Raw genomic sequence first — 14,205 nt, forward strand, 5'->3', positions numbered from 1 at the left:
CTTGCTCCCCAGTAAGGGGTATTCAGGAGGCAGCCGATCAATGATTCTGTCTCATCATTGATGTTTCTATCTCTCTCTCCCTCTCCATTCCTCTCTGAAATCAATAAAAATATACCTAAAAAGATGGTTACTAATTTGAAATGCACATTATAGAACATTATTTTCATTTGTATTTTTGAATTATTAATTAATTTGAATATTATTAGTATCTGTTTCTGTACTGGTGGCATCCTCTTTTATATTTGTTTATCTTGCCAATGGGCATGGCCAGCAGTATTTCCAACTTTGAGCTTTTGGATTTTCTTATTATTAATTTTCAAAACATTTTTATAATCATATTGCCCCCTTTCCACATTTGCTGAAAAGGTTTCCTGTCTTTTTTTAAAATTTTCTTATTGATTTTCAAAAAAAAAAATTATAATTGTTATATTACCCTCTTTCCACATTTGCTGAAAAGAAGCAGGGACTCTTAGGACAATGTGAGCTCCCCCTCTCCCATCCTCTGGCATTAGTGAGGAGACAGGCTGTCCATCAGGGACTTCAGAAGAGGTTTCCCACTCTTTTATCTTTGTATTTGATCATTAGTTTTCATATAATTAACCATTGCTTTGTTCTCAAGTCTGGTTGTATTGTCATTTCCCTGTGGCTTCTAAACTTGAAATTTTACTTCCAAATTTTTTAATTTTAGTAAAGAGTTCTTCCACACTTGTTGCTTACGTTTGGATGCAATGTGAAGTGAGACTTTGAATTCACTTTTCTATCAGTTGCTAAAGAAACGTATACAACATTATGTTTCAATATGTCTTTCTTTCCCATTGATCTTATATGTATCCTTCATTACAAATACATCCTTATAGATTACTAATTTTTGGACCATCTACTCTTATATTTCCATGTAGTTTTTAAAATATTTTTAATTGATTTTTAGAGAGAGAGGGAAAGGGGGAGAAAGAGGGAGACATTCATCTTCTGCCGCCTGCTACCTGGGATGGAGCCTGAAACCCAGGCATGTGCCCTGATTGGGTATCAAACAAGCAAACTTTCAATGCAGAGCTCTTTCTATGTAATTGTACACTGATCCCTATGGATTTGATATTTGTGTGATCATAAGGTGTGTAATATAAAATAGATGTTTACCCACAAAATTCTACCTTAAAAAAATCCTTCGTGTTAAAACTATGTCCCTCATATTAAAACTATGTTCATATTATGTTTTTTTGTGACTTTATACAGAATTAATCCTAAAATGATGGCTTTACAATATTTTGTATTCCAGATAAATAGAATTTTCCCATGTGGAAGTGGAAGAAAATAATTCTTTGTGGAGGTAATGACTTTAAGGAGAGGGACAAAGAAGGTGTGTTCAGGAATAGGAGTCTGGCTGAAGTCTGATGGAGAGAGAGAGATACTGAAAGCACAAGAGAGAAAGCTGGAGAAGGCTTTGGTCAGGCAATGAAGGCCCTTCAATGGTCAGCTGGGGACTTTGCACTAATGAGTTGGCAGTGAAGGAGGCATCAGCATTTCTCAGCAGCACAGTTGCCACTCAGGATGTCAGAAGTGGGTCTTTCTTTGAGAGATATGGCAGCCTATATGCTTAGAGTGAAGGGACAGAAGCAGCAAAAACTTGCAAAGATATTTCAACACCGAACTCCTTGATGTAGAACATACTTGTTTTTATCCAAGTCTTCCAGTTTTTGGCTGAACGTAGAAGCAATTTCTGTAAAGTTCTTTACTGCAGAAAAGAGTGAGTCTGAAAGACAAATTAGGACCTAATGGTAGGACCTAATGGAAGCAAAGAAAACAAAAAAGTAAGCTATTCACCTTTGTATTTTACAAGGTATTTATATTTGGCATATTACAAGATAAGCAAGAGTGAAATAAAAATGCATTTATAAACATAAAGAAAACTATTTGATCATATAGAACAGCAATCAATAGGTAGGTCAGCATATTTTAGATATTCACAGAAACATACAGATAATGAATTCTGAAAATGTGAAGCATACCAAAGGACACACTGTATGTTTCCATTTCTTGTGGATGTTTCATTGAAATGTTGTAGATTTTGTCAGCATACTTTCTTAAAACCACGGCATAATCTCGATAGTCTAAAGGGAGCACGACAGAATTGGCTAGTTCAAATACCATCCCTCCTGCAACCTGGGCCACGGCATGGTGATACTTAAAAAGTTGGATCATAAAACTTTTCCACCAATTCATAAGTTTCATAAACACTGTGATACAGTGGATAGCTGCTGAATTTGTTTATTGCCTACAAAAAATCAAAGAACAAAATATATCTCTTATAAGATAGCTTATAATAAAATACAGTGCCATATTTACTAGTAGTGTTAGTGAGAATATTTTGGTCAGTAATTAATATAGAAAAGTGTTTAAGTACCTCAATCAGCCACTTATTACAGGGTTAGTATAATATGAAAATCTGTCCCAGGTTTTCACTAGAATAAAGCCTGCATTTTGGGGACCTCAACCTAATTGATTTTAGATTTAATGGATAAAATTTTCTGTCCCTATATCAATTAACATCCTGTTAATTTTAAAATGTTTTAAATAAGATTTGATTATAATAAGATATACAGGTTATTATTTTATAATTAATTCACTATTATTTTAAACAAATTTTACATGTTGGAAAAAACACTGTAGTAATTTCACCACTAATGAATATTACATGTCTACAACTATAGTCTACATACTTAAATCCAAGTGGCACCAATCTTAAACAATGTTCCAGAGAGCCCAGAGGGGCCAGAGAACAGGCCCCTGAGGGGATAATGAGTTCTGCCACATCACCTGATGTGTGAATAGATGAAGAGTGTGTGGTAAACTGCTTATGGGTACCTGGAGGAAAACAATAAAAGTGTAGTGGATTAGGACACTTTTATTTTCTCAGCTATAAACTGAGAAAATGGGATGAGGGTTAAGTGTTTGGAGGCTGAGAGAAGAAGCCATGTGAGAAAACTGAATGCCTATCTGCCCTGGTAAGAGGTAAATGGGTAATACATAAAACTGATCAGGTGAAAGCACGTTAGTCTGCTGAACAGAATCAAAGGCGGGTCAAGCATGAACGTTAAGACAGGGGACCCATGTTTTTCTTTTATTTTTCTATGGCACGCATTTCAAGTTTTATTGTACTTTTTACACGACCATTGAATGCTGCGGAGGTCTGTGTCCAGAGCTTTGGATTGTGGGACCTGGGAGGTTGAAGCTGTGCAGAAAGCAATTCACATGGAGGGGCTGCCCAAGGAACCAGGGAAGGATGACCTAGCTGCAAAAACGCCTTCAGGACTGAACCCCGTCCTTGGCGGCTCTTGGCCATTGGTCCTTGACTGTCCATGGGTCACAGGCAGGAGGCCTGGCTGGTGGCTGCAGATCATGTCCACAATCCAGAGTGAAACAGTGGATCATACAAGCCTAGTGGAAGAATTTCACTTCATCACACCACCTCCTGCATGCTTCCCTCAAACAGAGGACCCACAGTTTTTCATTATCAATTGTTCTAGTAATTGTGACATTGTACCAATTATATACCTGTTACTTTCACAAAAGTAAAAGGTATAAATTGTCATTATCATGACCAGAATCAACAATAAAAATATAATACTTGGATTATGCCATTTGTTATTATAACATTCATGTTTACTGATTGGAGATGTAGTCAAATAAAAATGCAAATGTTTGCAGGTCTTGATAGGAGATTAGTTTTGAATGATGATGGGTTGAGAGAAATCAAAGACAATTCCTACATTTTGAATTTAAATAACTGGGTGAAAGAAATACCATGAGATGAAATGGGAAATATATTTAAGGGAGTACATGGAAGTACAAGTGACAAGGCTCAGGACACCTCAGATGCAGGAACTGCCCGCAGTAGTAGCACAATCTCAACTATCCCTTCTTTAAATTCCTCTCCTTCTCCAGTGCTTCAGTCACTTCTCTTGATTTAGAATGATTTATTTAGCTAAAATATATCCTAAATGATCCGTGGCCCCCTGGGAAGGCACCTGAGCATTCTAAATTGGCCCCTCTTTCCCTTTTGGCCAAGAGGAACCCGCTTCTCACGATCCAATTGTCCACAGTTGTTGCCTGAGCTTCTGTTCATGCCAAGGTTGAAGCCTCATGATGGCTGGTACCATGGATCTGTCTCTCGTCCAATGGGGTGAGCTGGGCCTCCTTGGAGAAGAAACCTGGGTTCCACAAGATATGTGATCAGTGCTGGGACCCTGCCAGCAGGCGAGGGGATCCCAAGGCAGGTGCTGGGCATGGAGGCCATGGCGGCATAGGCGACCAAGGAGACAGAACTAAACCTCACATCACCCTGCTTGGCCCCGGAGGATGGCTGGTTAGCCAGAGACGAGTAAGATTCCTCAGGGAAGGAACAACCTAAGACAGGCATAGTCGCATAAGGGCCATCAGGAGAGAACTTGGGGGTCAACAGAGGTGGGGCACAGACCTTCATCTCCCCAAGTTTGCAGGGCCCTGAACCCTCACCTCTGCTGAAGAAGATCTCCTGCCCCCATGGCTACTCAGCTTCACATGCCCATCTCAAATTGGGACCCAGGTAACAGAGACTTGGCCGACAGCAGATGCCCTCTCACTGCAACAAGACTTGATGGAGATGTCTTGCACCCATGATCCGGGGACCTGGGGTCTATGATATCTAAATCCAGCCTAGCACCAGGAATGCTCAAGGCCTACTCAAGAAGGCAAATAATCCTCTCCACTAATAATTATAGGGTAAAACAAGATGGTTGTTGGAGTATTAAATTTGACAGTAAAATAGTAGTCCAGTTTTCAGACTAATTTAAATTGGCCAATCAAAATAAGCAAATACTCTAGAAATATCAGTTGTACTGGACAAAAAAGCTGTTCCTAAAGTGTTAACTAAAATTTTTATTGGTAGTTCATCTCATGGTAAAATTGCATAACATATAATGAACCTAAAGCAGTCACATTTTAGTGCAAAAAAGTAAAATTTAAAAGCTATCAAAATTACACCATAAAATTTCCAAAAGCCTCCCAATATTTAAACCAAAAAAGGGGGGATATCATGTAAGGAAAAATATCCTGTAAATAAATTACATCTAGAAAATTTTTACTTTAGAAAATTAACTTTCATTTGTAATGCTAACAGCAAGACACCCAGGTAAAACATACATGGTGTTAAAACAAGCCAAAGGAAAATCATTTGGGCAAAAAAATGAAAAAGGATCACAAGTCAAATTTATAGAAAATATTCCTTTATTAATTTTTGGTCGAGAATATGTTTGTATATTTTCAGAAAACAACTCCGAGACCATGTAGATTCCTGCAACAGAGAGGAATTGACAGGAGTGCTCCAGCCATGAAGTCAGAAGAGAAACAGTCCAGAGATGGAAGACGCTGACCATGCTTTGCCATACTAGCAGTCAGCAGATGTACGTCACTGCAGATTGTCCAGTACCAAACCAGAGAGGGTCGGACCTGCATTATCACCATTTGTCTACCATCCAGAACTGAAATATCATTGCTGTTATGAACACATAAACAACTGTTGGACATAGAAATCGGGACTCAAAAGAACTGTTGGCCCAGAAAGAAACTCACTATAGACTGATTCATTTGCCTCTCAGCATAACCATTATTGCTTGTCTCATTTTCGGTTCCTATAAGTGTATTCCTAGTATCACATGAGCTCATTCATCTAGGGGAAAAGATGAACAACATAGACTGAATAATAAGAACAGCATTGATCAGACTGTCAGACCTCAGAGGGAAGGTAGGGGAGGGTGGGGACAAGGGAGATAGATCAACCAAAGGACTTGTGTGCTTGCATATGAGCTTAACCAGTGATCACGGACAACAGGGGGATGGGGGCATGCATGTGGGGGGGTTTGAGATGGGAATGGGGGGTGATGACAAATATGAGATACCTTAATCAATAAAGTAATAAAAAATAAAATAAAATAAAATAAAATAAAAAATAATTCTGAGTCTTTAGAAGAACATCTCAAAATCACTATCAGATCTCAACATACTGATCCTAATAGGGAGAGAATTAAGGAGAGGAAAACAGAACAATCTACACCATCCTTTCCTAATTTCTGCTGCGGAAGCAGGACCTAAAACAATAGGGCTCTAGTTAGGGGTTTCCTCTTGAACCATGCCTGGTTCCCGCTCCAGGGTCAATAAATGCCTTCATAACCTGGGAACCTGTCTGGATAGTGTCTGGAAGCTCTCTGGATTGCTGCCACCTGGACAGCAGCCAGGGGAGCTCTGGGCCTCTGTCTCTCAGCTTTGCACCCTGAGTTGGCTGTGTTAGCAAGCCAAGTTCAGGATCATTTTGGACACATCCTTTTGGTAAGAAGGCTACCCGGATATCAAGATCTCAGCCTCACCTTCAGGGTCCCCCTGACTGACAGGAAGCAGGTTCTGCAACACACACTCAATGTGTAGAATATGCTCTCTGCCTCCTTGGCCAGACTTCACTTCCACTAGCCACCCCTCCAGGTGAAGTGCCTTCAGACTTCTCAGGGACTCAGAGTGGATCCAGGAGGAGTGCTTGGTGATGAGTCTGAGTACCTGGAATGGTATCCCCTCCCCCTGCTCCACTTGCAGGAGCATCTGAACCACCTGTGGTGGCCATGCTGCAGAGGCCCTAGCAGAGAGTGGTGGCATAGATGTCAGCCAGCAGGTCGCAGTTGGGCCTGGCTCCAGCCTGGTTTTTATCCTGTATTCATGTGTGTGTGTGTGTGTGTGTGTGTGTGTGTGTGTGTGTGTGTGTGCCTGTGTGTGTGTGTGTGTGTGTGTGTGTGTGTGTGTGTTTTAATTTTATCAACTTGAAAAATACAGAAAGCCCAGAATCAGGTACAAGCCCAAAAACTCTAAGACACCTCAGATCTGTCCATTCCATTTTTCTGTCTGTGTCTTCATTGTTTAATCCCCTCCATATCTTTATTTCCCCTTCCTCTAAATATTTTACTCTCATAGCATGCTTTATGGGTAGCTGTTTGGATGCAAAATTTAAAAATAATTTCACTATTCAGCAAAGTTTCTTATTTAATCAGGGAAATAAATGTGTTGTGTGGTTGTTTTTTTCAAAGAGTGGGATAAAAATTACAAGGTCATTGGAGCTGACTTCCCACATCTTAGAAATCATTGTTAACTGAAAGCAAGTTTGTGTCTCCTTTATAGATCAGACTGGGGAAATAATGCCCTTAGAGGTCTCTGGAATCCAAAAGGTAGGAAACCATAAATGAAATAATGTTTGGGAACACAGTGAAAGGATACGGTTCCATGTTACTGACCCAAAATGATACCTTCCCTGTCCAGAGGTTTCTAAATATTATGGAAAAATGGTGAAGAAATTGTCAAAAAGAATGTTCTATTTCATAACACAAATGTAACATACTCTTACCTCTAGATCCCAGGATTACATACCCTGTCCCAAGTCTCATCCCCTCTCGCAAAAAGGTAATCATATGCTGGTGATTAATATGCCCTGATTCTAATGATCATTTCTTTAAATTTATATGAATAAAATCACATAGTATATGCCCTTTGGTGTGTACTTTCTTTTGTTTAAAAGTATTTTGGTGATCCCAGCCAGAGTGACTTAGTGCTTGAGCGTCAATCTATACACCAGGAGGTCACAGTTCAATTCCCAGTCATGGCACATACCCAGGTTGCAAGTTGGATCCCCAGTCAGAGGCATGTACGAGTAAGAGGCAACCAATCAATGATTTCCTCTCATCAGTGATGCTTCTATCTCTCACCTTTCCTCTTTGAAATCAATAAAAATATATTTAAAATTAAAGAATTGTAGAAAAGTATTTTGGTGAGATTTATGCACTGTCCTGTGTGTTGCATTTGTTTTTAATATTTTGTCTCATGGTATTCCACTCTAATATTGTACCACAACTTGCTCATTCCATGGGGAAATGTCTAATCAGGGCTTCAGTCCATTTTTGTTGGATTGTTTCTCTTCCTTTTGTTGACTTGTATGACTACTTTATATAATTTGAATATTAACCCTATATTAGATGAAACGTTTGCAAATATTTTCTCCCATACCATGGGTTCCTTTTTCATTTAGATGGTGATTATTTTGCTGTGCAGAAACTTTTTATTTTGACCTTTTTATTTTGAAACTTTTTATTAATAGATCCATTTTTCTATTTTCTCCTTAGTTTTTGATGCACAATAACTAAGATTTGGAAATAACCCAAGTGGCCATTAGTAGGCAAATGGATAAAAAAACATCTGGGAGACATTTACACAATGGAATACTATGCAGCTGTAAAAGGGATCTCTTAAAATTTAGTACATCAATGGACCTGGAGAATATTATGCAGCATGAAATCAGCCAACTTCTTGTATTTAATTTTACTTTTTCAGACACCCATGTCATCTATTATTATACTTCCTTATGAAAGTTTAGAAATAGAGCAAAATTCAGAGAACATATTCCGTGGCATGCATCATGGGTGATGATTTTCCCAAACTGAATAAAGCATAAATTGATACTTATGTTTTGAATGTTATCATCATATTTAATAATACATTAAATGGATTTTCATGACATAAAAGGAAACTGAAAACAAAAATGGATAACATAGTTGTCTTAATGGATAGTGTGTTAGGAAAATGCCTTCCTTATATACTGGAGTTCCCTGGCATACAGAATGATTTCTAATCTATTTCTAGTCAAAAGTGACTAAAGCAAAAGATAGGCCTGAAACAGGGAAAGAAAGAGCAAGAAGAGATTCTATATATATATAAGGGAACTTTGAGCATTTATAAAGGTCACCTTCATGATCCAGGAATATTCCAACTCAGCCAATAGGTTTGGGCATATATTGCAGTAAAAATAGGGAGGTGGTGAAGAAATTGTAGTGGATGTGGGTTTTAGCACGGCCAAGAAGAAAGAGTCCCTTCTGAATATTCATATTCTTCTCTTTCCAATCATCACTAAAGACTCCAAAAGACCAATTCCAAATTTCTCCCAGTAATGTCTCCAAGAGGTAAAATCTGAGCACTCCAGTCATAAAAACACTCAGATCCAGGAGAAACACATGTGCTCCTTGAGAACCTCATCCCTCACAGAGGCTTATCAAACCTCCAGGTAGGAAGATAAGACTATCAGCTCCTCCTGGCTGCAAAGTGAGAGTCACTGCAAAAGAAAAAGAAATCATGTGGACACATTGCAAATAAAGTCACTTTATTATGAGTTCACAACACCAAGAGAAGTTTTGGTTGTCACATATAATAAAGAGATGACCACAACATCTATAGAACAAGCAAATCCCTAAAGATACACATTTGAACATTTTTGAAATTTACATGTTTATGGTCCAATATAAGACTCATTTCACCCTGACCATTGTCTCAGTGTTTACAGCTTTGGCTCAGACATGAAGGGTCAGGGGTTTGATTCCACTCAAGGGTGCTTATCTGGGTTGCAGTTTCCACCCTTTGCAATGCATCTGTCTTGGCATTGCATCTTTTTCTCTTTCTCTGAGTCTCTGTCTCTCCCTCCCTCCTTTGCACTGACTCTAAAAATTAATGGAAGAAAATATCCTTAGCCCAACCAGTGTTGCTCAGTTGGTGAGTGTCAATCTATGAACCAGGAGGTCAAGGATCCATTGGTGGTCAGGGCACATGCCTCCGTTGTGGGCTTGATTTCCAGTAGGGTGCATGCAGGAATCAGCTTATCAATGATTCACTCTCATCAGTTATGTACCTCTCTCTCTCGCTTTCCCTTCCTCTCTGAAATCAATAAACATACATTTAAAAATACGATCTCTTTAAGGAAAATAATAAAACTAAATCTGGGGCCGAGATGCAGTCTTCCCCCCACAGCAGACAAAAAACAGATTGTGCTGTCTACCTGGCGCTCAATGGCAGCAACTATGGCTTCTGCTTCTGGAAAATCAAGGGAGTCTTACAAAGGCAGGATCTCAGGACTGTTTCAGGCGCTTGTGTGGGGGTCCCAGACAGGGGCCCTGTGCTGAAGCCAGAGAGCGGTACATCTCAGCCACCAAGTGGGGATGGGATGACACCATCGCTTGCCACCCCGAGGTCTCCAGGACATCCTCAGCATGAGAGTTGATGAAATCCACAGTATGAGTTTTCAATTGATCTGCGCTGTGGAGGTCAGCGAAGGTGAGCATTTCTGCAGCATTCTCCACAGACAGGTGACTGCTGAGGGCTTCCTCACACATGACCTTCAAATGCTCCAGGGCATACTTGTCAGCAGCAGCCAGCAAACCATCAGCCAATTTGTCCAGGTTGGGAGCCTTCCCAGTGTAAATGAAGCACATCATTTCCTTAAACACTCCAGGCTCCACATCAATGATTTCCACCCGATTCTTTTTGCTCTCCTCCATTGCGTGTCCAAACATCGCCCTAAACACTGGAGAGCGAGCTGCTAAGATAGCTTTGTGAGCCTGGACTTCCTGGCCAGCCACACAAAAGCAACAGTCTGTGAACCAGGAATTCTCCCAAAGTCCTCCTAGCTCATTGGCCAGCTGGCACTCGGGAACCTTCACCATCTTCTTGGGATTCTGGCCAGAAATGGTGATGGAATCTTGCCCCACACTCACCTCACAGAAGAGGGTCAGCTTGTCATCAGGGAGAAACCTGTAGTCTTCATCCAAGAGAACATCTCTAGGGATAAATTTTTTGAACCCCCAGTCTTTGCCTTGTACAAACCTAAATGCACGGCGACTCTCCAAAGTCTTGGTCTCTTCTCCCTTATCATTCAGGATAGAGAATTTGAATTTTGCCCAAAATTCACTCTTTGGACAGCTGAGCAGTATCAGGTAAAGTGACAGGTAATTTTTGCTTTCTTCATTTATCCCTTTTGGGTATACTCTCAAACACCATTTTAGTTGATCATTGGCTTCTGATGAAAAGGTTGAACTTTGAATGACTTCACCCATTTCCTGCCGGCAAAAGCTAAAGTTACTGATGGTCCACATGTGGGAGAATTTCACTACCTGGATCTGTGTGTGGCACCAGCTCTCAGTTACAGGGCCACTGGACATTTCTGCCAGAGGTGGAGGACTTGGAACCTTTGACATTGCAAGTTTGAAGGTTAAACAAGATTTCCAAAGTCAGAGGACAAAGATTTCTGTTCTCTTTTCAGCCACGTTAAGTCAGTAATGGAAAGATGAAGTTGTGTTGTCTAACAGAAAATCTTTCAGAGCTTGGCTGACAGCTGTTGGTAACTGTACTTCTGCATTTGCCTCATACTCTCAACAACATCCAGACTCTGTTGCTAAATCTTTACAATAACCTTTAAAGCCCTCTGTAAGATGACCCTCCCTTACATTTTAACCTCATCTTCTATTATTCCTTTCTTCTCCTTCACTCTAAAACATCCAAAACATAAATGCTGCTTGGCTGGCATGACTCAGTGGTTGAGTGTCCACTTATGAAGCAGGAATCTGGGTTCCAGTTCAGGTCAGGGAATATGGCTGCCTTGCAGGTTTGCTCCCCAGTGTGGCGCTTGCAGTAGGCAGCAATTCAGTGATTCTCTCTCTTTATTGATGTTTCTATGTCTCTCTTCCTCTCTGAAATAATAAATAAATAAATAAATAAATACATAAATAGATAAATACATAAATACATAAATGAATGTTATCAGACTAGACAGATGCTCAACAATATCTAAGATTCATTTAATAATATTTATTGAGTTTCTTGTGATTGCCCCACATTTCTTAGAGTGATCTGTTAATCCACAGGTGGGGAAGTCCTGCCTGAGGTCCATATACGGCCCCAAATCATTTGGTCTGGCCTCCCAAGGACATAGGGGAAAGTTAAGTGTTTGACCACGTGTAGCAGGCTAATTGTTAATAATTTCAGTTCATTTTGTGTGGTCCTCAAATGATGTTACATATATCCAAATGGCCCTTGGCAGAAAAAAGGTTCTTCACCCCTGTAATCTAATGTATTTACACTACAATATAGTCCCTGGAGTAGACCCGGAGGGAACACTCCCTAAAAATCCAATTAAGTTCCATTTCCACCACTTAAAAGAAATCAGGAATTATCCAATACTTGGGGACTCTTATCAAATTTCCTGGTTCACAGACTGTTGCTTTTATGTGACTGGCCAGGAAGTCCAGGCTCACAAAGCTATCTTAGCAGCTCGCTCTCCAGTGTTTAGGGCGATGTTTGGACATGCAATGGAGGAGAGCAAAAAGAATCAGGTGGAAATCATTGATATGGAGCCTGGAGTGTTTAAGGAAATGATGTGCTTCATTTACACTGGGAAGGCTCCCAACCTGGACACAATAGCTGATGGTTTGCTGGCAGCTGCTGACAAGTATGCCCTGGAGCGTTTGAAGGTCATGTGTGAGGAAGCCCTCAGCAGTCACATGTCAATCTCATGTGTAAAAAATAATTCCTGTGAATTGAATTGCTTTCTCCCAATTGTTAATTAGCATCTTTTCCTGTTTCTTTGATCTTTAATTTTCTTTGCCATAAATAAGCTCTTCATAAAATTTTTCATATTTCTATTGCATAATCTATTACTTTTATTATCTGTAAGTATAGATTTTTCATTGGATTCTAAAAACAAATTACTTTCTGAATAAAATGGCAGATATTACAAGCTTATAGTAAATTCCCTTCACATTCTATAATGTAGCAGAAATACTGTTTGTATTAGCAAGTGCTTAAACATTATTCTTCGCCAAAAGGCAGAGTCAGTCTCCTACTCGCCTCTCTGGTCATAGCATGCCCATCCATCAGTTAGTACATAATCTTGTTTTATGTGTGTTCTATTTAAAGATATCTTAGTTAATATATATTGTTTATTTAGTAACATTGAAATCCTGGCCAGTAGCACTAGAACTAATTCCTTAAGGAAGCTTATCGGACAGATACATTATCTCCATAAGGCATATCCCAGTGCTTTGGCACTAAGTTTGGGGCTGTTTTAAACTGTGATGTCACGAACAAACAGCACCCAAATGCCAAAAACCTGGCATAATAGACCATGGAAAAGACACTTACTTGCTGTTGGAGCTTCTCCTTATTCAAACTCTGCTTGGAATATTCAACTGGCGGGACTCAAATTTCTCCTTCTCAGTGCAAGTCCAAGAATGGCTAGGAAAACACCATGAGAATTAGTTTTAGGATCAGAAGTAAATTTACAGAATAAAAAAATTTGCAAATGCAGAATCTGTAAGTAAGGGGAAGGACTAACGGGGGTATTTTTCTGGTATGCCATATCTTCATGATTTTAAATGAAAATAATGAAAAAAGAAAGACATTTTGGGAGGGGATATCCTAATAGGTTATTTTAAAGAAAAGTGTTTTTATTAACTTTTAGAGAGAGAGGAAGACAGAGGGGCAAAAGGGAAACATTGGCATCCTCCTGCACTGTGGATAGAGTCTTGAGCTGTGGACCAAAGGGTGTATTATTACCTACACCAAATGCTGGTCCATCAGATTCTGGATCAGGGCACAAGCCCTGGTTTCAGGTTTCACACCCATTCAAGGTGCTTGCTGGAGGCAATGTATTCCCGTTTCTCTCACACATCAATACCTCAATCTCTCTCTCACTCTCTCCTTAATTCTCCCTGGAAATATATATATATTTTAATATGAACACTGGAATGGTCCTCACTAGTATATCCTGAGATGCAGTTCATGGAAGCATGACTGGTTCATCTTTACGTCTGATAGTCTCCCATGGTGTCCAGTGCCACTTCTTGGGAAGCCTTACAGCTGTTGGGATCTATTTCTAAGTTTTCAAATAGAGCCTGGAACTAAAGGTTTTAAAGGAATAGCAAAGAGGACTTTATGAGTTTTTCCTCATTAATTGACACATTTGTACTTTAGATTAATGAGTATGAAGATTATGACATGCATACATTATGTGAAACATTTTAGGTTTTTTATGATTTCCATAATTAGAGAAATCCCTTTTATGACCTAAAAAACACCTAGTGGCAATATGGTACTAAAATAAAAAATGAAATAACTTATTATACCAAATATCAATATATTACAAGTGCTCCAATTCCAGATATTTGAAATATTGAAGTCATGTCAACTAACTAAGAAATCTACTTCTCTAGTTAGAGAAGATCCTAGAGAGGTAAGCTGAAAATATTTGTAATAAGATAAAGTAGGCATTTTTTTCTGATATTTACTCAAAAAATAAAAACGTACTTATTCTAAATACCA

General features: G+C 39.3%; 1 protein-coding gene across 1 annotated transcript; it reads right to left on the reverse strand.

Moving 5' to 3' along the window:
* Window positions 1-9,959: 9,959 nt before the first annotated feature.
* LOC103292919 (speckle-type POZ protein-like) lies at window positions 9,960-11,084 on the reverse strand. The gene has a single exon (XM_054724837.1). The coding sequence runs from the start codon at window positions 11,082-11,084 to the stop codon at window positions 9,960-9,962; it is 1,125 nt and encodes a 374-aa protein (XP_054580812.1).
* Between the last annotated feature and the right edge of the window lie 3,121 nt (window positions 11,085-14,205).

Source organism: Eptesicus fuscus, chromosome 13, assembly GCF_027574615.1.
Source record: "Eptesicus fuscus isolate TK198812 chromosome 13, DD_ASM_mEF_20220401, whole genome shotgun sequence".
In the NCBI taxonomy this organism is placed as follows: Eukaryota; Metazoa; Chordata; class Mammalia; order Chiroptera; family Vespertilionidae; genus Eptesicus; species Eptesicus fuscus.

What these genes read in the sequence shown, in the direction of transcription:
- LOC103292919 (XM_054724837.1), bottom strand. Translation starts at nt 11,084, where the DNA reads ATGTCAAAGGTTCCAAGTCCTCCACCTCTGGCAGAAATGTCCAGTGGC.